A 26,729-nucleotide genomic window follows, 5' to 3' on the forward strand; every position below is an offset into this window, starting at 1 on the left:
GAGTGTCTCCACATGTGTGTGAGTGAGGTCCTTTCTCTCAAGAGGATGAACCACCTTCTTTGTCATCCTGATGGAAGAAGAATAGGAAGAATGATGTTAGAGAACGACAAACAGAAGATTCAGGAGATTTCTAAGTATTTTGAGTTATTTTCTCATTTGTGTGCTTAATTTATTGGTATAATGAAATAGCCGGACAACCGAGCAATCCCATTTCAATAGCTAGTCCCACACAGCCATACCGATGTGTGATTGTCATAATAAGCACCTGTACACACACTCACAAGGATTCAGCAGTTCAGGAAGCAATCACCCAACATGTTTCCACCTCTATTCACCTCTGCCTCCCTCGCTGCATGAGACCACAAGTACAGATCCTTGCAGAACGACTGAAGAGTCTCTTCAAACATGATGCCAAATTACATTCTCTTTTACTACTGTGTGTGTCTGTCTGCCTTTATGTGTGTGTGTATGTGTGTGTGTGTGGGCTGATGTAATAATCTGTGTTCCCTTCCACATTACACACTCCTCCATCGCAGTAAATGAGTTCTGTCAATGTTTCTGCATCTCAATTACACAACGGAAATAATAGGCAGCGGCAGTGCAGGACAACGAAGAGGCGGAGGAGAAGAGGAGGAGTAGAGGGGCAGCTTGTCCGCAGAGCCCAGAGATCAAAGGCTCCGCCTGTGACACTTGGTGGCTTGTTCTCACTCAGTAAAATGCACCATAGCCACCATTATTTACAAATCAGTGGTATTTAATAAATCAATAAATAAAACTGATAATATATGAGAGCGGTGATACAAATACTGTGGCCACTCTGTGACAAGTGTCGAACGACAGTAACTGCCCATTTGTTGGTGGATGTTTCTGGTTCAGTGTGTGCACATGTGAGGCTATGAAGTGCGCACAGCTATTCATCTTCAATACAAGCCTCCTAAGCCAGAAGACAGTCCTGGGAATGACAATTTATCAGCTATAGACACAATAATCCATGTCGATGATACAAGCTGCTGTTCCACTGTACAGAGTCACAGTCACAGAGCCCCAGAGTCAGAGTTGATAAGCTAACAGCTATACTAATATAATAACAGCTCGTCAACATTAGCGCCAACTCAACTAACTTTATAAGACACATGCTAAGTTACAATAACCATGGTCCTCTACAGCTGGTCATCAGTTAACTCTGGAGAGACCAAGGAGCTCTGTAGGAAAATTGTGTATCAGTTTTTGCAAAGATGATTTTGCTAACGCATGAAAAAAAGCACCAAATTCAAGACAGGCATGCAATTATAAGGTGGATGTTTTTTTGTAGTAATTAATAAGACTGGTTATGAAACCAAAATTTCAAAGGTAAATATTCTACATCGTAGTTAGCTAGTGGGCTTACTAGCATGCAAGTGAAATAACTAGCTTATGATCGCTCACACAGCACTAGCTAATTACCTAGTGGTCAAAGCGGAGTCAAAGTTAACAGGGGTCTTTTGTAACATTGGCTAGCCTCACCAACCAATTTAGGTTCCAGCTAGACATAGAAATGAGACAGCCACAAGTTTATCTGACTCCAACTGATAAACCCAAAAAAACATGAAGATGTAATGACTCTTATTGGCATTGCCAATGAAAGCTTGTCTGAAACATGCCTAAGACAGGATATAACTGGCTTGCTAACAGGCTTGACTGAACTTTATTTCCAAGATATTTGAAAAAAGCAGAGGGCAAGAGGGAAAACTGTTTTTATTCCCTCACACAGTTTGAGAGATAAACATTAAAAACCAACATTTCCTTTGGAAAACTGATGACCAAAGTCAGCCGGCCTAAGAAACAAACCCAAGCACAAGTAATAGGAAGAACTGGTGTTAAGATGTGTGTGTATGTGTGTGTGTGTGTGTGTTTTCATGTGAGCCAGTAAATTCTGATAGGAAGATGTTGATTTAAATAACTGACTCTCTAAGGATCTGACATAAAACTGAAAAAAGAAGAAAGAGATAGAGAAAAAGTGGGAAAAAAAACCCCACAGCTTTCACCGAGTGAGTTTATCAGCTTGGCACCTGCTACTGGAACATTCTTGATGAACCAAAGGTTGTCTTCATTAAGCGCATTAATATTCATGACGCATGGTAATTTTGACACAGAAAAGGTCTTGGTAACCTTTTCGCGTGTGAGGAAATTTTTTTACTTCTCAAGGAAATTACAGTCCGGCAATGACTTAATTAATGCTCGCTTTCTTGGCCACGGTTTGAGGGCCTGTCAGTTTGGTGCAGCGCTGGCTGTCAGGCACGCCGAGGGCTCAGGGAGAGAAGGATTGAAGGAGAAGAAAAGACAGGAGAGGAGAAGAGAGAGGAGAGGAGAGGAGAAAATGCAGACAGATGAAGTCAACATGCACTTGTCTTGCCCACAGAACATGGTAATAGGTTTGCCTTTTGCCTTTAGATTTGTTTTCCCCCATTTCTTTATTTCTCATTTTAATTTGCCCTTTTACTTTTTCTGACTTTTGGACTTCTTGATTTATGAGAGCCAGTAACTGACCCAAATAGATTAGAAATAATGTATATATGTATGTTCCTTGTGAAACTGAGATTAAACATATTCCAAGTACAGTAGTGTTGCCATTTGTAACTGAGATTAATCTATCAATCTTGATTTTCACTCTAATTAAAACCAACCGTGCAAGACTCACGTGCCTCATTGCTGTTATGACTGACATGACTTGAGGATCTATTGAATCAAACCTCAGTAGAACTGTCTGATGATGACAATTTTACAACAATATTCATGTTCATTTTCTCTGTTTCAGCCTACCCACCCAGCAACACAAGCACACGCACGTCACACACTACACAAACTAGTTTCCAATATAGTGAATCACAGCATGTCCTGCTCTAACATCGGGCAGTAAAAAATGTGAACATAAGGTTGCATTTCCTTTATCATGTCCCATAAAAATAGCAATTTGCCCAAGCCCTTGTAGCACAATATGGAAGGCGGTGTGTTTGGCTGATAATGTTGAGATGACAGATCGTTCCATACAGGGAGGTTTCTCTGCTGTCTGCCTGCCCCGTGCAATAAATCGCAGAGGAAGACCAAAAGAGAAAGAGAGAGGGAGGGAGTAGCTGGAAATGAAAGAGGACGGAGGGCAAAAGGAGTGACAATGAGAGACCATGAGCTGGGGTCAGGGATGTAGTGGAGGGCAAACCCACGGACACTCAGTTGAATATGAACGAGAAAAAGAAAACATTAGATCCCTGGTAAGACACACACATACCTGCACACGTTCATAATTCATTATTTTCTTGACTGTGCAAGAAACACCTTTAAAATTTCATCAAATTATCTTCATGTGTTGTCGCTTCTCTGTAATCTACTGTCAGATAACGTGTCGCCATCTGATCATCCTTTAATCGATTAACGAAAAATACTCAAGCAACTGAATTTTGCATCAAAACTCAAGCTTTTTTCAGCGAACATTTTATTAAATCCACATAAATGCTGTTACATATTACAGCACATCATGTACATTGTTTAGGTGACATGAATATATTGTCACCCTGTAAATATTTCGTTCATCACTTAATAAATTAATCTATGCCTGCAGCTTCAGCATGCATTTGTGGATGTGACAGTTTGTTGAATATGTAAATGCTCTTGAGTCAGATCCTGGGACTGATAAAGTAGCTCTGTCGATGTGCGTGTGAGTTACACTTTCCTGCTGAAGATGCGTGCGTGTGTGTGTCTCTTCTCCTGCGCTGCTTTGTTGCTTTGATCACGCTCACTCAGCTCATCGCTCACTGCAAAACCTGCCTCAAGGAGTGTGTGTGTGTGTGTGTGTAAACAACTGTGTCCTAACTATGTCCCTCCAAAGTTGAGTTTATTCATGTCACCACCACAGACTAAAAGTAGATCTCTACCTAGGCTGCTGTGGTCTGTACTAATCCACTTCTACAATATATAACACTGTGTTCAAGCATGTATTTTAAATTCTTCAAACACACATGCAGCCTGAACTAGTGGCATGTCATATCATGGTTACAGATAATACTTGTTTCTGATTGGTTGATGAATGTCCTGTATAAACGGTTTAACTATTTAATTATTATAAATCTCTGCTGGAGGTATATTAAACTGCAGGTAACCATAGCAACAATAGGTATGCTTCAAGCTACAATACTAATTAACTGAACCAACTTTGGGTTAGGGCTAGGTGATATTAATGGAGTTTAAACCAGCAAAAACCATTGATATTTTGGCATTGATACACTAATTAGACAATAAAGCAATATGAAATTAGCTATGATAGCCACTTTAAACATTCCTCTAAGCATCCTGAAAAATGATCAAGAATTGTATGAACTGCAAACAAAGAATCTATTTAAATGAATGAAAATCTTTAAACTTGTTATAGGGTTTCACACAAAGTCCTGTGGTATGAAATTTCTGCAATAAGGGAATCAATATCTTGGGTCAGTTGGTCTGAATCCCTCATTTCCCTAAATTATACTCGTCAATAATATATACTACCAATACCACCTTATCCACAATATTTTGAAGTTGACTCATTTTCTATATATAGAGAGTTTAGATTATAAGGACAGCCCTACTATAAGTTAACATGATTACATCTGACTTCAAGCATGTATGACATTTTCAAACATATTTGGCATTTCCTGTACTGACCATTATATGCAGGGCATCATTGACTCCAAAGCCAGCAAGATGCACTAAAAATGGATGACATTTTAAAGACAGACTTCTTCTTTCCTTTGCTAACTGGCCACCTCATTGTGAAATGACGCACTCTGGGCCGATATGCTATGCTGTGCACTAAGAAAATACTGAATTTAATGAAAGAAAAGCCACTGTGTTTTTGCATTGTAGCACTCTTAACGTCCACCTTATCTGTTGTTATCTTATATCAGGATGCCCCATCATGCATTATGACATACATATGTATAATACTGACAGAGAGTGTTGAGGTCTTTGTTTACTTTCTAACCACAAAAACCTTTATGAGGCAAAACTTATGAATCAGCAGTCCATTCAAACACACAGCATCAACTGTTATGACTGTCCGTGAACAGAATGGCCTGCAAACATTTGCATTTATGGTTTATGGGATGGATGCAGTACATTAGTTTTAGTGTTACTGGCCTGTGATGACAAATAACACAGAATGACAAGTTCTGTATCTGCCTTTGTGCCTTTTTCAAACGTGATACTCAGCCCTTCATCTGTCCTGCCTACTGTCTTTCTCCCTCTTCATCTCTCTTTCCCCCTCTCTCTGCCTTGTATGTCTGCCATTAAGCAGATATTTGCCGGTCTCATCTGTATCATGTCTCTGACCGTCCCCATAGGAGCACCACACAGTTGCTTGCTTAAGGATTCAGGAGCCACAGCCCCATCCCACTCACCGATCCCATGGATCAAACTGACACTTGGTCAGCATCAGCACATTATGAACTATGGCCACCTGCCACCGCAGACACATTGTTCCCTCTGTAGTAATGTGAAGAATATAGAGGGGACTGGCGAACTCGGCCTGCTGACAGCTTATTCTCTCTCTTATCTCCTCTGTGGTGTGTGTCTGTAAAAAGTGGACGGTAGGACTGCATTGAGATGCGAGGGTGTGGATCATCCGATGGGCCTGTGTTACCTATCCTGTATCCTGACCTTTACCCAGAATTCAAATGATTAAACTAGAGCTCAGGTCAGTTTTGCTCATGCTGTCCTGTGCAGATGTGTGGACTTAGGGCGACTTTATAAAAATACAAAATATTCAAAAACCAAACATAATCTCATCTTTACAAGAGTCAGTTCTCATAGATACGAATTCTGTTGTTTCTTTTTTTTCACAATTTTCTCTACACTATGCAAAAAAGAGGGTGTGCAAGATAGTTTAGCTTTATACGTGCTCTGATGGAAAAAAAAACATCCAGATTCAGGCCCAACTAGGACTCCACCTTGCATCTGGCTGCCCCCAATCATTCAATCACCCAAACACATAAAGTAAAGCAGAACTTGAAGTAACAGATTGTAATGCCGCTGCACCTTCCAACCCCTGTGGACAGTTTCTTTGGATTTTTATCATAACGATGCAATCTCCTGTGAATGCGATTAAAAAAATGACCTCATTTCCAAAGATGAATCAGACCAACACAGATACAATCAATTTCTTTTATTTCCTATCTTTCAAAAAGCGCACACACAGTCGCTGAGCCAGACAAATGTGTCTCTGCCTCTACTAAAAATAAAGAGGCTTTTCTGGACTGGACTCTCCATGGCTCCCCTTTAGGATAACTCACTCCTCGTCAGACCCTGGATCCCATTGACACCCTTCATGTATGACCAGGTGGCACCCATCCACTGAATAATGAAACAGGTGATTAAAGTGACTGATGTCCGGCCATCTATTCTCCCAGGTCTCCTCTTTAATGCCGCCATTAGGCTCTTGTGTCCAAACTTAGCTCATCAAATGGCCTCATTTATGGTGAACTGGCAGTGAGCAGTATATTGAGCTAAGATTGAGGAGCACTTCACATCATCCACGTTTGGATTTACACTTAAGGATTAATCTGACAGTGATACTGACAGCCTGTGGTCAGACACCGGAGGAGGGTGAAAAAAATGTATTTTCTCAACGTACACCTCAGCTTGTGCATTCAGTATAACCACTTTAATAACCATCATAGTCTCTGTAACTGTACATGTTATCATTGCAAGTGCTTCCCTATTATTGGAATTATTTTTAGACACAGAATATAAATGCCTACCTAAAATAGGAGTCATTCAACTCATCTTAACGGACTTTCTGCCCACTTGGGGGCAGCACAAACAAGTTGGGAACACAATATTGACACATCAGCATCTTTTAAGTTGATATGGCGAACTTGAAACAAATTAGCTTATTTACAAATGCAGCAGTTACGGAGCAACATTAGCATACAATTGGTCCAATATTCACTCTCGTTTATCTCTGTTTTTGGTCTCCTGAGGGAATTATCCGGCTCCTCAGCTGCTAAATGCTCCGCTATGTTCACCAGCTAGTCTCTAATTGTGTCTGTCTGCTGTTTGCTGCTGAGCAGGTAGGGTACAATGGGATTTTAGAGCTTTTCTTTGTAGAAACCAGCTGCCTGCTGTGGCTAAAAATGGTTCACTCCCATAGCTCTCAAAGCCATGAGAGTTATGAGAGTGAACCACAACAGTAAAGTTGTGGGCTGCACAGTTACACAATGGCCTGAAACTCGCTATAAAGCTCAATAAAGCTGAGGGGAGCTCCAGATCCATTTGTAGATTCATCACTATGAGTGACCTGTTTCACATTGTCTCGTTGTTTTTTATGTTTGATTTCACTGTCATTATAAAAATATTGATGATAGTTGATTTAATGCTGTTGCTGAACATTCCTTGGAATATTTGGCATCTGTCTGCATCAGTTACTGACCTCACCTCATTAATGGTCATCTGCAAAATTTCGACACAAAGCAAAAATGAAACATAAAATCAGGAAACATACAAAATGTTCAGGTTATGGCTGCATATGGGCCTTTTCCATTTTGCATGTCACGGTACCACAAGTGTTACTGATAACATTAACAATGGCTCTGTTCGGTGGACTTTTTCGCAGCAGACATTTTGACTTGTCATTGCTGGAAAAGCACAGGTGAAGCAAATCATGCCTTTATTCCATGAAGTGTCCCCCAGTACGCCCTGCCACTGAGCCAGCATAATACCAAGACCCTGGAACTGAAGCAGCTAAATGGAATTCAGCCATCATTAATTTCATTATCTACGCCTGTGCTTTTCCTACTGCGACATGTCAAAATGTGTGCTGTGAAAAGGGCCTGTTGTGAAGGTCCATTCTTTTTTGGTCAGACAGTTGCTTCAATAACTTATCATACTGTAAATTTCACTCTACAGCTGCAGCACATCAGTGCTAATATTTCACCATATACCTCCCTCTTCTGTTGTTATTACTTAAATGTTATTTGAACGATATATTTGAAAGTAACCTGGCTGGTCTTTGTTTCTTTGAGATGGAAGACCAACAAACATCATCTTATGTGATCTCAGAGCAGCGTGGCACCGCGTGGCATTACTGTCACCTGGCATGTCAGTCCTGTCTATTAAACGTGGTGCCTAAGTGGAGGGGGGACCCTGGTGTGTCACTAACACTCGGGCATTACAGACAGCTAAATGTGCTAATGGCCTGGCTAATGTAGTGGTATTCACCAGTGGGTTGACCATACACGCACGCACACCCACGCAAACACCCACACACAAAGTATGCATGCATGAAGTGATCCCTACATTCAGCCTCACTCATTCTGTCATTCAGTCACAGTAGAGGTACAAGGATATTCACTCAGACATTAACACACAAAATGGGAAAAGGGTTAAAGACACTCACATACGGCATGCCCACTCACCCTTTCTGTCACTCAGAAGTACAAGTATATAGTAAGACATAAAAGTGGTGAGCGAGTCTGCCCAGTCTTAGTCTTTTTTTCTTCTTAAAGATCTGTTACAGATCTGTTCATTACTTGAAAGCGGAGCCAAAACAACTTAATGAATTAGACGATCCACAGAAATATAATTGGCAATATCAATCAGCTTCTCAAATGTGAGGGTTAGCTACCTTTCTTGGTCTTATGTGATGCTAAACTGGATATCGTCAAGTTTTGGACTATTGATCAAACACAACCAGCACAATGACAACATCACCTTGGGCAATGAAACAGTTCGGCGAAGAAAAAAATTAACAGATTAATCAAGGATGAAAATAATTGTTGGTTGAAGCCCTACTTCAGTTTTAACTTTAAAAAGAACATTTTTAGAAGATTATAATGATATTGATCTTTGAGCAGTTTTACGTAGTTTGACTCTTCTTCTCTGAGTTTCCCTGCACAAAGCTAGTGTGCAATATGTATGTTTCAACCTTTTACAGGACTGGATCACAAAATCAATATTCACTGTCTCAGATGTTGGTGTATTATCAGTGGTTTTGTACACACTCAGGAAGCCTTTGCTATAACTGATAGGTCTACCTGTACATGAATGCCTGTACACTGTAAACCATGTTCAAAGTCAAGTTTTATAACTGGAAAGCGATAACATGAAAAACGTCGCACACAGCTCAGGTGGTTAAGTTCTGTCTCACTTTAATAGTTACCTCATGCTGTTGCTGCTCTAAATACAGCCTGTTCTCGGTCAACTTGCCTGGTTAAGGGAAGATGAAGAGAACCTCCCTGCCAGGTCCTGCAGATCAAGTCTTGACATCCGTGTATTTGTAACAAGGTTCTACCTACAGCATCTCTCTGTGGGACACTGTACACTCTTGTGGAAAGATGGTAACACTGACGCAAGGCTTTGAAAGCAGCAATTAGCACTCCTGGTGGTCCACACTGTTGTGTTTTTTTTTCTTTTACCTTCCCCATTCTCTTCTTTAACTTCCCCCTGGGAATAGCTGTTAAGGGATACAATTAATTTTTTGACACAAAAATGAAAGTGTTAATTCACCTGTGATAATTAGAGCTATTCTTACCGCATGTTGATGAATGTAAATGCAGTGTTTATTTATTAATTAATTTCCGCCCTGCCGTCAGAATGAGAGCTCTCATAATTGTGTGATCTCGACTTAAGAAGGAAGTCTCAAAGGAAATAGATTATAGACCTGCCCAGCAGTAATGAAACATTGTCAAAAAATGTTCAGAAAAGTTACAGCATCTTCACTTTGATGTTCTTTTTTTAATACGTGTCTAAAAGATGTTTGATGGTAAGGCCTGCACTGTAGAAGTCGCATGGAGTTTATGAATTCTGCAGAACACACCAGTGAGAGTTATGACTATCAGATTCAAAATGTTTTCTCATTCAGACCATATTACAATATTAATATATTACCATTACCATATTTGGATAAGCAATCTCAAACCACACCATGTGGACCAACAACTCCTGCGTGACACCTTTGGAAATCACCAGCGATTAATGTGTAAAAGATGCCATGAGACTAATCATGGTTTTAGGGGAGGATAGAAGATAAAAGATTTGCTCTTGGATATATGATGCAAAAAACAAACCATAAAAAGTGCCAATAAACTTATGGGACACTAACTTCAGACTTCTATGTGGTAGTGATGAGTGCTGTGTTGATTAATCCAGTAATTGATTATAATTAATTAATTTAATCATAATGGTCAGTTAACAAGAAAAAATGTGAAAAATATTTGCTCACTAGAGCTCCAGAAGTGTGAGAATTTGTTGTTTTTCTCTATTGTATATGTCCATAGTTTCTGACGTTTTACAGCTTAAGCGATTAACTGGTTACTCGTAGAATAGTGGAGAGATTAACTGATAGCAAAATGTATCATTTATTATTCCCATATCATTTGGGACACTCTGCTGTATTGGTCAGCGAGCAGTCATGGTCAGAGATCCGAAAAAGTGTTTTTTTTCTCTTCATCTAATCTCTATGTAGACTTTTTTTTCAAAGTATATAGCAGTTATTCTCTAACCTTGGTGTCTGTTGTCAGCTGAGGTATATTGACAATTCCCCTTGCTCCTTCACAATAAAAGTCTTTCACTGTTTGGTGTTTTGTTGACAGACAGCTGTTAATGTGAAGCACTGACAGGAAGTGTTCAGGTAAAGTATCTAAACACAGCAAGGTGAGGTGAAACTGATACTATGACAAATCAAAATGTCTGTTGTAGTCTCTGTTGAAGCCTGCATGAACACACATGTTGAGCCAAGCAGTTTAACATCATGACATTGCTCAGCTGAGTGAAGAGAGCATCAAACGTCAGCTCTGTTACCAAGGCCACAATGCACAGCGGTTACCCTGCACTTTGAAGCCACAATAGAAACACAAATGATCACAAAATGCCACCCCATAACTAAAGCCTGCTATTCTGAGCCAGTGGATGAAGGACATAAATCTCACCCCACATCTCTGTGTCCACTTGATACAAACAAAGACAACATGACTGAATTTTTTGTGAAAACATCATGAACCCAGGAGCGGCAATAGTCTAGCAGAAATACTTCTGTGGTAACCTATCACCGTCACCATGGAATGGTCTTAAAGCACTCTTGACTCAGTCAGTCAAGACAATCACTGTCCAGCCAGGCCCGTCCCGCTCCATCTTGCCTGGCAGACACATAAAGGCAGCCATCTTAAATCACGTCTTGCGGCGCACATCTAATGACTACTGAGCCCCTGCATATTTCAACATTAATTCATTAGAGGCGGGGATTGGGGGGAGGGAGAAGGAGGGGGGAATCAGCAGCAGCAGGGAGAATCCTCAGCGCACTCTGATTAAGGCCGTTATGTTTTATAGAAGCCATTTTTCAATGCCTCCTCTGACAGCACTTGAGGTTATTAAATTGCGGGCTTCAAGGAAAGAGTGAGAGAGGGAGAAAGAAAGTGGGAGGGAAGGAAAGAGAGAGAGGGAGAGAGATCATGCAAGGAAGAAAAGGGGGAAAGACAGATGGAGGCTGGAGAGAGAGAGAAAGAACGATTAACAATAGCGAGGAGACAGGTTGCCAGGTCTCCTTTGGCTGCTGATAAAGTGAACTTCTTGTGATTTGTTTGTGTGTTACCTGTGGTTTCTGGGGTTATCTATATCTCATAGGGACTAGATTAGTGTGTGTATGTTGTACTGTACATAGAATGCAGCTATTTTCTCTCTGTCAGTTGTGATACAGGGATTGAGTGAAGATAAGCTATGGAGGACACTACTATGTCCATTGAACGACCTTGAATCAGATCTTTCTGGTGTCTGCCACATACAGTAAATTTATATGTTGTGTATAAAGTTACACAATGTTTTCTTTTTATCCAGCAATTCTCCTGATATCTTATATTTTCCTCCTAGTTATATATTGTGTATCAGATATACAGTATTTCCAGCACAACAGTAGAATACAACAGTGAATGTACAGTTTTGGCAAGCACTGCACAATACAGATGTATCATATATAACAACAATACTGAAAATTCAATTTTCATAATTTGTATCATGTGTCAGCCAAAAGCCTCAACACATCAGGCCAGACTTGACTTTCTTTGGATCACTTTATAGCTCCTGTCTAAAGGAGTGTGGTAACAAAACTACCTACAACTACTTTTAGTGCACTCCTACGCACTCACTTTTCCGAATATAAATGAACCAAAACAAGCGCAAACTAGTACACATGCATTATCTACTCCTAGGCTCGAAAGGGGTCATGTTTGAGGATCTAGACAGAAACAGTCTTAAGCCATATTCTGGGGAACATATAACTGTTTCGAACATATTAAGACTACTGGTGTATCTGCAGAGTCTGCAGAGAGGTGGAACATGCTACAAGGGAGTTTCAGAAGTTTCTAAGGATGTTTTGATAGTTTATTCTCCTAGAACTTTCTATTACTTACAACTGCTGTGAATTGAAGCCTCCATTCACTGTGACCATACAGTTTTTAAACATCAATCTTTAAAGTCTAGTAATCACCAGAGCTGGCTGTTTACATCACAGCTGACATGAATGGGAAGATGATAATACAGTTTAGTTTAACAGGAAAAGGTTATAGGTTCACCACAATCAATAAGTTTCTCCTCTTGGGAACATGAGTGTGCACAGCAAATGTGATGCCAATCAAGAAATCAGTCATAATCATCTTGGATGCAGTGACAGTGACCTGGAAAAATGCTGTCAGAGAGGAACTTGTTTGGGGGAATATTTGCACCTCCAGAGGTGAGCACTGTCATTAAAATGGCTAATTTCCTGCAAAGAAAATGCCTAAAAAACAAGAGAGATGTGTCAACTGTGTGATTACAGGATCCAAATCTTCATCATCACTTGTCATTTTCAGCGTGTAGGTTGCTGGCTCAGAGGTTGCAGTTGGTTCCCATAGCGAAGGGGATTTTGAAAATGGTAACAGGCAGGGGAAGAGGAAAGGGAGGAGAATGCCGCCTGGAATAAGCGACCAGTGTCAGGCTTATACCCACAGCCTACATCCGGTGAATTTGTCTTGTCAGAAGCAAACTCTCCTGACACTCAAGATAAAACAGACACAACTTCTGTCAGAGCCCTCTCTTTGTTTGCATTAATAGATAGTGGCAGTTCCTCATCAACCAGTATCTCCTTCAGCTTCAAAATGGCTTCTCAGTGTCAAGCTTGTCAAGAAATTGAGTCATTACATCCTGACAGCTGTTGCTTTTCACACATTGATATGAGGGGCATGTGTGAATATATTACATCAGCACTGATATCAAAATTAAAAACAAGATGTACAGGGACATAACATGCATTTTTCATACTACGACAAACAAAGTGCTCTTTGTGGATATTAATAGTTTAGTTTCAGCCTTAACAAAATATTTGCATACATGCACCTACCCTGCACCATAAAACGAGTCGGTTCTAACTAGTTATTCTACCACTATATGCAATCCAGAGCATTGGGAGTTTAGGTCATTTTGACATGCTGACGAGCCACTGGACACAACCAGTTCACACAGTTCAATGTGAAATCCCGTACCTCTTTCTTTCATTTAGCAGTTTCTTCTCTTAATCCTCATCAGAATACATTGGCACATCATCTGCATTTGGCAGCATATTTGCAATGGCATGCATTCATGCTCTGCCACTCGAAACCTGCCAGCCAACAATATAATTCTGTGAGAGAAAACATCTGGGTCTATTTCCATTTGGTGATCCATTTTCTGATGCATCACAGTCACACAAAAACACACACACACAGTATAAACACAGTATAAGATAAGTGATGTGACTGGCCAAGAAAGTAATGATTAATCAGTCCTCTACAAATCTAAACAGCTGTTTTCATATTTCACGTATGCGTGTTTAAATCTTGACCTCAAACACATTATGTAGCATGTTGCATTGTGATTGTGCTGTTAAAACACAGCCTTACTTTTCTTTTCTCTTCGCTACCCTGTGTAGTCAGTCTCATAACTACAGTCATATAAACACTATGAGTGTATACACGGCACTTTCAAAGACATCCACACATATACACACACATAGCAGCACCATGTTCAGTACTATGTCCTTATCCTTGCTTTATCCCTGTCATCTATGACGGTTGAACAATGTATTTGTTTGGGGCCCACCAGCGAGGATATAAATGGTTTCATTCCCAAAAACACAATGGCCGTGAATTGTATGGGAAGCTCTTGTTCCACTATGATCTAAAAAATGAAAAAAGCACTCAGTCTCACTCAGTACATGATTTTTACATCTGTGCCCGTTTATTATGATGTATTTCATGTGGTGTGGATGCACAAAAATTGAAATATGCTATCATGAATTATTAACCAAAACTCACTACTTAAGTCTAGTTGACCCATTTTGACATCTGTCAAATTGTAGCCCCAAGAAATCTCAGTTAGTATATTAAGAGCATATATTGATTATAGAATCTGACTATATTTATCAGAAGAATATATTGATAATCTAAAGTTGATGTTTTATTGGATCCTGAAAAAACAGAGATGGGGTTTGAGTTAGAAGAGTGGTATTCATGCTGTCAGATGTACAGTAAAGAGATTTATGCAGTTAAAAAGACAACAGTGAAAGAAAAGGTATTGAGAAGTTGACAGAAACTGACAGAGAAACACTTTTCAAGTAAAATAGGTGATGAGTAGAACAAAGCCAAAAAAAAAAAGAAAAAAAGAAAAGATTATCCCCTATGTCTAAATACCACTGGATTTTGGACTGTTGTTAAGAGTCATAATTGTTTGACATTTCATAGATTAGACGATGAATCAAAATTAATCAATATATTCATCCATATTGAAAATATTCATCAGCTGCAGCTCTGCAGTGTATTCAGTAATATATCTGTGTCCTATAAGACACAAAAAGATTAAAAGCTGATCAATAAAATGGGCTGAGAGGTGAGGGTGTTGGAGGAAGAATGAACGAGACCACCTAATGTGAAACCAGAATGAAACAAATGAGACTGAATGTTTGTACAGTTGAGAGGCAGAGAGGATAGAGAGAGAAGAAGAGAGGGGGAAATAAAAGGCAATACAGAGTGTCAGGAAAAGAAAAAGGCTCTTACAGGCTAAATGACGCCTGATTCCCTGGATATTTGGGCTCCCTCTGGGGAACATATAGTTGTTGCCTGGCACTGACAATTTGAGAGGCTCCTGAGGGAAACAAAAAAAAAAGACACTGAATAAAGTAGATGAACACACAAGCATCTCTCTGTGGTGCAGACTGACTGACAGTCCATCCACATATCCTAGAAACCATCATGCCGGCACAATCCCATGAAATCACCATTTGGAGTCAGTGGGCTGCATACCGATGCAGAAGGGAGCAAATTATTGCAAACCTGAGACAAATATTCAGTGGAATAAAAAGTTCCTCAAAATAGCGAGAGTTATCAGACTTACTCTGGCATCCATGCTGAGCCTCCAAATATCAGGAAAATAGGCAAAATTGTTGGATAGAACCAATTTGAACACATGTAAGCTTTTTATAAATACCAGATTTTCGACTGAAATGGCCAAAATTTATAAACAGGATTGCAGGAACAGGAATTCAAAAATCTATCTACAGTCTTCAGTTTGCCAAGAAGCATGGCTGGAAATCTGTCTGTAGCAATCCTGTTGGAATTGTCTTTTAAAGTAAAAAAAGAAAAACAAATAAACAATAAACCCAATATGTAGTGCCTACTGTGCAGATTTTTCTTCAGATTTTTAGAATACCAAATCCAAAGACTGATGATCTTTTTTTTTTTTTTTTTTTTTTTTTGCAATGGCTGAACATCTTCATTTTGGAGTGCCAAGTGATGTATTTCCAAGACATATTGGTGGCGATGAGGATCAAAAGAAAGAGCCAAACCAAGTGACATACACATGCAGCATAATAAAAATTCATTGAATCTACTCCACAGGCCAAAATGGATGGTGGCAGCTTGGTCATATTGCATCTGTGCAGATGGGGTCGGGGGTCATGTAAAGTTGTATGAGAAGACTGTGTGCTTTCATGCATCATGTAGCAGATAAAGATTTTTGGGGCTGAGAGAGAGAGAGTGGAGGCTGGGGCCAGCTCTGAGCAAACAGCAACAAGGAGCCTGTGTTTCTGCAGCCACCATCTGCTTGTCTATATGCTCAGGTTTTCATACATAGCATACATGTAGTGCAGGGTTTGCCACAAGAACATCTAATTATTTCATATGATTAACTCAGTTATCAAGATTCTACCATCCAACACGTATTGGCCAAGCTGTAACATGATTTCTTGTAAGCATTGGTCAATTGGATCAGAGATTACTGCATAAACACCAATTTATATTTTTGTAGCTACAACACTGAAGCATTCAATTCCCTGTGGTAAATCTTAAAATTCTGAGACAACTATTGTTGCTATGTTTAATTGGTTACTAGTTTTGGAGTAAGGCCAGTCATTGACCAGTCACCTGCATATGTGGATGTGGCAAAATGTTAAAGATTTCTCCAACATAAAAAACAAAAACCTAATTGACCAAATTGCAATGCATTCCCTACTTAGAGACAGAGCCCAATTAACAAATAAGTTGGGTGATATTATTCATGTGGATATATCAGTATCATTGTATATGATAGTCCATTAGGCTATAATATACAAAAAGCAATACGGATACGGGAAATCTTTGGTTGAGACAATTTAGAAACTGTTGCCATTATTAAGTTAAGACCACAAACTCATACATATCTTTATCACAGCTCTTTGCAAACCCTATTTAGGGAATCCTTACCAAAAATTTTTATGTTATGGGTTTATGTAAAAAACATTAATACTTGCCAATATATCAGTATCAGATTTTGTAAAAGTCACAAACGTCAATACCCTTGTCAGCTGAAAAAAAATCCAATAATGGTCAGGAAATACCTGAAGTCAAGGTAAATCGCTGTTCTGATCATCATTCCTGTTCTACTTACCAATTACAGAACTAAATGCTCTGTATGTGTGGTGTGTGTAAGTGTGTGTGTGAATATGTATTTAGATGTGTTAATAAAAGAGAGGCAGTGAGAGAGAATACAGGCATCTCAATAGCTGTAAAGCCATTCATTTGACTTCTTCACTTTTTATTCAAATAGCCCTGACCTATTTGTTGTTCGATGCCAGCCCTTATTTCATATGATCCACCAACAAGCCGAGAGCGATTATTCCAGCACAAATGGCATGGACTTGACATGGGCCCAAAAGCGTTCATATACCTCTCTGGCCTGAGGCCACAGTTTGTCATAACACAGGGAATTATGTATTATGCCTGCGCCCGGTGATGACATCACAATAGCAGGATGAAATATAAGCTCTGATATGGCTAGCTGATTGTGGAGAGCTGCGAGGGCTTTCATTAAAAACAGCATATCGCTCATAAAAAGATTAGAGCTGGACAGCTGTTTCCTGATAGTATGAGGCCTCTGTAGTGGCTTCATCATAAGCAGGCACACCTGAAAAATATAAAATGCTCCAACACTGGTGTGCACTATGTTGTACTACTGTGGAATTTCATGGCAGTAAACAATAATATAGAATAAATAACACAGAAAACTTGTATAGGTGCATTATAAATTACCACTCAAGACTGACCAATGGGCAGGCTGTCATACTTGACTTATAGTATACATTATTAGACATAATACTAAGGATACAACTAGTCTTATCAAAGAAGAGATCTTAGATCATGATCAAAAAATTTACATAACAATAATCAGTGGTAGCACAAGATTCACTCAAGTTCTGTGATTAAATACAAGTTTTTATGCTACTTTACGTCTCTATTCCACTATTCTTTGACAGCTATAGTTACCCTTTATTTAGAGGTTAAGACTTGTACACAAAACAAGATCACCATATTCATTTTAATAGATTAAAACATCCAACAATATACAAAGTAGTGGAGCTTTTAGGTTAAAACAGGCAACTGATCTGAGTTTAAAATTGGGATAAATATTCATTTTTGGAATAAGCACATAAATTTGGTAATTCAAGATTTGTAAATATGTACTGAGTGACTTAGGGTTACAGAATATTAAGTGATCACTGTTGCAGAGACAGATTGTTAGTTGCATTTCTTGCCATTAATTCCATTTAAATGTGTGCACTTAATCAATTCAGTAATAATTAGTCTAATTCAACAAATTGGTTATCTAGGACTTTAGGACTCTAGCTTTTTCCTGCAATACCCATCAATGTGCTTCTCTCTTTGCCACTGCTCAGTTCTCTACAACCCCCACAGTGAGCTGAACATAATGGAACAAATACATTATGTGGTAGACAAACAAGAGGAAAACAGCAAGTGCTGATTGTTTAAGAATAAGGGAGGTGTACAGGTGCCATTTCTAATTTGGTGGGAGAGGCCGTAGGAGGACGGCCTTGAAGAGCACAAAGCAGCTGGAATCAGCCTCATAAACTCGCACAACATCAAAGACTCTTTAGCTTGTTTCATGAAAGGTGTCTTCGCTGCTCGGCTCTCACTGTCTGCGAGCGCACTGTGAGTGTGTCACTCTTGGTATGAGTTTCAGGAAATCTTGGCATGAAAGAAAAAATTACTCTTGCCTCCGAGAAAAGTGATATTCCTCCAACACAACACTGTTTACATAAGCAAATGAAAAATGAAAGAAGGCAGTCACACACCCATCCACGCTCCTATTTTTTTTTATGGGTAAAGAAATAACATCTCAGGCTTCGTCAGGGGGAGTGTTGTGGAATATGACATTTAAACACCAGTGTGAGCAGTTAGTTCAATCTGTGACAGTTGTGACAGTGTTAGACATGAATGTAAATCAGTTTCAAATATGCTTTCTTTCTACAATGAGTTCAGAGCCAAGCTAACAAAAAGATATCCTGTACAATAACATCAATAACAGCAGCACAGACAGACTCAGATCAGAGTTGGTGTTGGATGTGTGGTTGGTTTATTCAAGTAGGAAATCCAAATATCATTTTCTATCCTGATGCACTCTGGGGACAAAAGGGATAAGCTGGTGTCATCACAGTGTGCAATGAACTTGACAATACTCTAGTGCTCATTAACGCCAGTGATAATTTAAAGAGCAATTGTCACAGTCACTGCAGTATTTTCATGGGGGTTGGAGCACAATAGGCATCTGAGCCAAATGAATTCTGCAAACCTTTCATTTAGTACTGTACATCTTAAAGCATTGATGCGCACATAGGATTAGGGTTGCGATTATCACCAGGTTTTTGACGTTATCTGGGGGGTAAATCCCAATCCCACTTCCAAATTGATCAGGAATCATTTGATAGGATGACATAATTACAAAATACATTTCAGACAGCCACACTGTCAAGCATCAACCAAATCATAATAGTTACACTGTCAGTAATGATCAGTCATATTCATCAAATCTGTAACTTCTGTTATGAATGCGTTTTGAAAATTGGTCAGATTTTCAGTGTTTCTTACATTAATGTAGCCTGATTCCAGACACCTGAATCATCACCTACGTCACCCACTGACTTGCCCAGCAATTCAAATTGTGTTGAACTAATTTACGAGTCTTTCCACCGCTTGTAAACCAATAAAATTTTGTAGGTAGGATTAAGAATGGGAACACCATCCTGGCTAATTGTGACAGAAAAATAGTGACAAGTGTGGAGGGGATTGAAGCAGCTGCTTAGATTGTGACGTAACTAATGGAAATAACAACCCTTAAAAGGGGCTATATGTAAGTTTTGTTATTGCTACATAGCCAAAATTAGCTTTAACAGCTGTTTACCTAACAGTCTAGAAGAAACGTTGAGAGTTCAGCATTTAACTCCCTTTACTCATCAAGAACTGTGTCCAGTGGTGGAAAGCAATCCTCTTGTTTTGCTTATATTTCTATCGCAAATTTTTGTCTAATTTGGTTGGCGTGCCAATCAGCTAGCTCCTGTCCAGTTCGACTGTCTAATAACTTTCCGATACCGAGTCACTGTAGTGCTCACTATGCCCTGAAAAAGTAGCCCTGATCAGAAGGCATATTATAACTGCTTGTATCAATGGCTGACACTCTCAGCAAGACTGGTAAATAAACAGATGTCAATGCTGACATTGGCAATAGCAAAACTTAAAAATAGCTCCTTTAAATCAGCTTATTTCTTCATTCATGAAAAACATCAACTTAAATCCACCTAACAACCACTACCATGATAATACAATGCTAATAATTGGCACAGATCTTTGTAATCGTGACACTTTTTCTAAATGACCTAAAACCAAGTCTGGCATTTCCGTACTGTAATTTCTTGTAATTCATTGACTGGCATATGCACCAATCTTATCTTATCAGGATCATAAGTTCATGCATGTAGGAATCCTGAAAGCATTTTAATATGTCTCATTTAATGTGTGTGTGTGTGTGCATATATATATATATATTTATATATATATCTATATATATATGTATACACCAACAAACACCTCAGCTTATACGCTTATACATTTGCTATTACAAAGATAAACCAAGAGGGAGCGGGGAGAAAGAAGTATAAATTGCTTATGTAGATAGTGGGAAACTGACCAAAATTGAGAACAATGATAAGACAGAAAAAAAGAAAGAAAGGGGACAGGGACAGGAGACAGAGAGATGTGGCCATTACAGGTGCGCTCATCACTGAGGGTAGCGTGTGTCGGAAAGAGAAAAGAAAGTTCCCCCTGGAAGACAATGGCTTTGGACAGGCACACAATAGCTTCATTAGAGGGTTCACATTATCAGGTCATGAGAGATAGAGGGGAAATATCAGAGCCGACACATTCGAACGATGCCCGTCGCCAAAGCCTGCCAACTTGGTGAGAACGAGCCTCAGCTGTGACGAAGGCTGAATTTTTTTTGTTTGTAATCTGATGTTCCTGAAGTTGGCAGTGATGGGGAAATGGTCAAATAGGTAGTGTGTGAAGGGAAAAAGGGGTAGAGAGGGAGATTAATGGTTACTCTATGGCCATGTTACATTCCATTGTAATACCATCCTCTTTCACTGCGCCCTTATCAACTCTTTTTTACAGCTCTGATAGAAGGATACAGGTTGTAAACAACATGGCAGAAAGTGGGCTGGTTTGTGAGGAGGAGTAAAATTGCGTTAATAAAACCAATTTCCAAAGAGAAAAACATCCTGTCTTTCGTTCTGTCCTTTACAGGAATTTTGCCACCATGAAGGGACAAAATATCATTTCCTACCTATAAAGACATATAAAGAAGAAAATCAAGACACCTAGCAGACCTTTATGAGCTGCCTAAGTGTTGAGCATGGAGAATAATTACAGGGGCAGGAAACCCCCACTCATGTCGCTTACCATTAGTACTGCACGTGAACCCTCTCTGAGATGCCCTCTATGTGCACCGACCAGGCTATCGATCAGATGGATCAATCACTGGCTGCTGGTGAACAGGCCTTTAAGTGCTCACGTCACACTTGTTCATATCCGAGGACCTGTCATACAACACTTACAATCAATTATCGAAATTAGCCCCTTAACCCCCATGTGGTACTCCAGACTCTTCTTAAACAAAGAGATAACATGACAGCGTAAAGGAAAGCATTTAAGACTCTTAGGGAGCCGATGAGAAAAGGAAAAAGTCTCAGCATTTTAAAGGATTGTTTTTTAGCACTTGCTTTTATTTTGAGACACTCCTCAAGTCCTTGAACAGTTATTGTCCAATTAGCAATGACAACTTAACACATTTGGTCTGTCAAGCTTTGGTTAGCTCCACATGCTCTAGTAAGAGCTATATTCAAATCTAATCTGTGTCTGTCTTTAGAATTATCAAGAAAATACATGAGCAAAAGTATTAAAAATGAATTAAAGAGAGCTTTTGTGCTAAACATCAGATAGCTGATACCTACAGTAGTAACATAATCCAGTGTTACTTCCAAAACCAGTGAGCATTTAATACTACAATGTTTTGTGTGGTTACAGATGTTTTAACAAAAGTCCCCATTCATGACTGCTCATCTAGTGTGTAGTATTTCTGACTGTGCGGAACCTGTTTCTGGCTGCTACTACATAAAAGTTTGCACTAATGTTACCAGCAATGTCAGGCACTTCGTTGGATTTGGGGAAGTTTACACTCCAGCAACCTCAGCCAAACTCATTTATGCAAGATAGCGTTACATTCCCCAAACACAAAGTCCTCATCCTAAAAGCATTTGCTCCTGTTGCAACAGAAGTGGACCATAACTTAGGAAAATACAAACAATGAAGCGTAAACCTAACCTCTGTCTTGCCTGTCCACTTATGTAAGCTAAGCACCTGGTGTGTACTGCTCATCCAGCAGCATACACTAGTGAGGACATGAGTGTGTACAGTACGTGCATCGTGTGTATGGTTGGTGGTAATGACACTGAAAACTGAAGAGAAACTATTGAAGAACTGAAATTGATATGAGAAAAACGCAAAGATCATGTACTGTCTCAATAGTGAATAATTCAAAAGTGAAGCATTTACAGTACTCTAACTAAAAAGTTATTAGAAGACAAACATATAATTTTTTTAGGACAAAAAGCTAGTGTATGAGAATGACAATGTTAACAGTCGAGATCAATGGCAATTTTTTAAAACAACTGTTATCTGATCTGTAATCCCAACCACTAACCAGCTAATTATTCATATCACAAGCATTAAAGCTGGTGAGCTCAGCATATTATGTCACTGCTTCACTATATTAAGACTGAATGACATTTAAAACTGAAGATGTCCGTTTACCTCACCAGGTACTGAAGGTGACACTGTTAAGCAGACAAAACACCCCAACTGTGAATTCAGGTCACTGGAGATAAATCAGTGAAGTGTCACCTAACCTCCCCCTGAGAAAATCCCTCACTCCCATTTTCCACAGTGGGACTTTTTTTTCAGGTTTTGGCTGTTTCTATATACGTATATACTGTGCATATGTCTCCAATGTACACACACAGATACCTTCCCCTTGAGCAGGGAACAACCTACAAGGTTGCAGCCCCTCCACGGATGTGCCCATGTCATGGACATAAAGTATTCTAATTTCACCCAAGTTCACTCTCACCTGTATGCTGGTAATAAATCTTGTTTGGTGACAAAAATAGATGTCCAATTAAAGCAGAAATTGACACAAAAAGAAGTGAACGCCACTTCAAGGGCAAAATGGCCTGTAATGAAAAGGATAAATAAGTGTGAGGCTTAATAATAGTAATCTCATAAGTTATTTCCTCAGATAAAGAACATATGAAGAGGTATGGTACTTGAGAGAAAAACTGTGGTGCAGGTTGTTAAGGAGACAGACAAACTCAAGCCTCTTTTACTCCTCATAGTGCCTGTAAAAATAAACTCAGGAAGTCTCATGCAAATCCACATTCCTAAGATTGTCAGCAAACTTCTGCACGTTACTTTCCAACCATGTAACTTGTGATCCATCAGGTCAATCTGCACTTGAAATCAGCTTTCACCTTAAACTGAGATCACACCCACAGTTTCAATTCTGGTTGACACAGCTGAGACTCTCTTTGTCTGGAACCATGTTACTACTCAACTGTATCCGTATCAGAAGTTATGTGTAACGGATGGTAGACTTTTAGTGTGATGACAATACATAAATGGAGTATGACACTCCCATCTCTGAAATCTTGGAGACACTTATCCTGTGCAAATCTGCCATTAACAGAAGTCATGTGTTAACAGTTACTTTACACACACCCTGTGCTGAAAACCAATCTTGTCTGAATAGGTCATGAAACCTGTTCTGTGGATAGAGAAATGGGGATATGGAAAAATGTCAAAAAACGTTAATTGTTAAAGATGTCTTGTATAGTTTTTAAACTTTAATACCTGATCTGTAGCACTGAAGCCCTGGCCTATTCATTCCTTCTGAAGATGTAAGTCTTTAGGAATGGGTTGAAAATATTACATTTCTTTTTTCTTTTTTTTTTTCTAAAGAAGTTAAAAAGAAAAAGAGCACTGCAGTTTTTAGCAGACGTTACTCAAACAGAGGTAAATAGTTCCCAAACTCAGCTATTTTTTGCTGCTGATTATAACACATTTTGGTGCACCACTGACTGTTTATGACAGTGTATGTCGGACTGATGTAAAGAAACAATCTTCACTGTGTTGAAGGAAAATGTGACCCAGAGCAATAGGGTGGCTTATTTAATCTTTTAAATACTTTAGATTTAAAATTTACAATTGTTGGTTTTCTAGTTTTCACAGGATTTGTTTATGATAATTAAAATGTAGAATATCACCTGCCGTTTAAATTGTCTTCTTTTAAATAGAGGGGTTGCACATGCAAACCATCTCTATCTTTCTCTCTTTTCTCTTCCTTCAATGTTGCTTTGAATCTTGAAGCCATTTTTAAAAAATTCGATAATAGAACTACAAGCAGGTTGACAGAGACATTGCACTGAAAGCATGCTGCTTAAGAGACTTGAGTAAAACAGCTACAAGTTAGCCTTAAGTGAAACTGCTGGAATGATTCAATCAGTGGAGTTTATCATACAGACAGCCTAATGCAGAAGGGCTTTTGCCATTCACTGTTTTTGTCATTGGTGATATTCATCCTGTTATAAATGGAGCTGTCATGATAATGCTATGAAGGATCACGCTAACCCCCATTTACCAATCTCTTCGTCAAATCCCAAAGGGTGGAGCTTTGATTACTCCTGCAATTAGTGATGTCAACCTCGTGTATGAATTAAGTATTCAGGTTTGTGTTTTCAAACCAATTAGCCTACTCTCTTGCTATGACTTGTTGATTAATTATAGATATTTAGTAGGAGACATTAAATATTAATCAAAATTGAATTATGTGGCATAATTAACCACAAAACTTTTCTATTTTTTTCCCATCTCAGTTTGTTTTCACTTATATAATCTCAGACTGTTTGTGACACGAGACAGAACTGAGAAGAATATGTGACCTTGGTTTATGTGAAAAGGCGTTGAAAGCATTAACAAGGCTCTAATAGCTTTTGTGGGAATGTTTGCTGTACTGTCAGCAAGTTGCTTTAAGTGCTCAACGTTAACACACACTCTCAAATCCAAAATCAATGGGCTCTTAGAAACCTGTTGTACTGATGCACTGGAAGACTCTATTTATCACTTGTTTATGGCTACATGCTATGAAGTGAGGTAATGGCATTTATGGGTATTTACAGGTGACATGTTGAGTCCTTAAATAATATTTATTGCGTCTGCCACTCTGCTGCTATTGTAGCCAATGTCCTTGCACAGATGATATAACAGATATCTGCTCATATACTGAAGGAAAGGTGTGATTTAGTGCAAGGTCACAGAGGTTACAGAGTGCCTTACTAGCAAATAACAAAATGTATCACTGTCTTCTGTTACAACAGCAGGTCTGAGTTACTTCACTGTGCAATTAGCATTGACTGACATGCTATTAACTATGAAGTTTGTGACTGATATGCTATAAAATGTTGATGTTGATCTTTGTCTGTTTGTTACCAGGCAGATTTGCTGTTGTTGTCAATGCAAGTCTGACCATCTCTTGACAAACGATTCACCCAACCAGCGAAAAAGCAGCACAGGACCTTGCAAATATTTGTCACCATTGAGGCTGCACGGAAATATAAGGCAGCCAGCTGGTTAAACAAGTGTGAAACGAGGCTTACACATTTCTTCTGCAACTGCGATAAAATAACTGCACTGATAACTGCACTTTTAGCAGATTCCAACTTTGTGATTGATGTAGTTGGTGTAGTTCCACACCATCAGCATAATGTTGCAAGGGAAACATAAGGGAGAAAGACTGTGGCATTAGTTGCAGTTTTGCTCAATTTCTAAGTGTATTGATGCATTTCATAGGACATTTCAGTAACCAAAGAGAGTGTGATGAGATAAGGAGATTACTGCACTTATCATAATCACCATTGAACGGCTCTGAATTTGCATGAACACACAGTTTATTGCACTGGGATAAAGCTTACAATAGAAGTGTAGCATATTTGCTTATAACCACAGGTAAATCTGAATGACAGCTGTAAAATGTAGCAGCTAATGGAATGCTAATTTCACTCGTGATGCCTCGGGAAATTCAGATTCACCAGGCTCCTTTACCTAATAAATTAAATGAATATCTGATAAAAGCTTAGAGCATATGCACAAAGACAAAACACCTCATAAAGGCGGCTGCACCTTCCTTCATGATCAGCCTGCCTATAATGTGACAAAGTGATGGCAACTGACACTGAAGTTAACATATATTAGCTGAGTCTCAAGGCAGACAAACAGAAACCATTTAACTTTTATTGTTTCTACAGGACGCTAATTTAATGCTCACAAATACAGGGGTCACAACACAGTAATGATAGATTTGTATGTTGTTAGCTTCATTAATTCATATTTTTGTTTGAAATTTTATTTGCTCAAAACTTAAAGTCTTGTTAACTATATAGCATAGAACAGTAACATTAATAGACTTCAGTTGCCTTACACAACCTCAAGTCTTTGCCATGAAAGATTTTGCATTATTCCATTCATGTCTTTTCCCTTTCTCGTGCATAAAAATGGCTACAAATCAGCCGTGCTGCTATGAAGCACAATAATTCCTGAAAAGAACCAGTTTGGTCTTTGAAACTGTCTCAGAGAGATATACTCTCCCCATAATGAAAATGTTCGGTCAAGCCAATTAAAGCCAAGCCATTTTGTCTTTGTGTCTTCCCTTCCTCTGCAATTAATTAAACGTGGTTACAAAAGGAATATTCTTGTGGTGTGAATGCCGGCAACAGACCTCCACTGGTCATGTAC

The 26,729-nt window shown here is 39.1% G+C and overlaps 1 protein-coding gene across 2 annotated transcripts in view; it reads right to left on the reverse strand.

Moving 5' to 3' along the window:
* tshz1 (teashirt zinc finger homeobox 1) overlaps positions 1-26,729 on the reverse strand; it is a 164,283-nt gene that overhangs the window by 61,652 nt on the left and 75,902 nt on the right. Inside the window, exon 2 of one of the 2 annotated variants that reach the window (XM_071501316.1) lies at positions 15,060-15,147. The exons of the other annotated variant lie outside the window; for it this stretch is intronic. Coding sequence (XP_071357417.1) covers positions 15,060-15,147 — 88 coding nt within the window. The remainder of the gene's footprint in view (positions 1-15,059; positions 15,148-26,729) is intronic. 2 annotated transcript variants of the gene reach the window in all.

Source organism: Trachinotus anak, unplaced genomic scaffold (genome assembly GCF_046630095.1).
Source record: "Trachinotus anak isolate AG129_WGS33_773 ecotype Australia unplaced genomic scaffold, CSIRO_AGI_Tana_v1 ptg000016l, whole genome shotgun sequence".
Taxonomy (NCBI): Eukaryota; Metazoa; Chordata; class Actinopteri; order Carangiformes; family Carangidae; genus Trachinotus; species Trachinotus anak.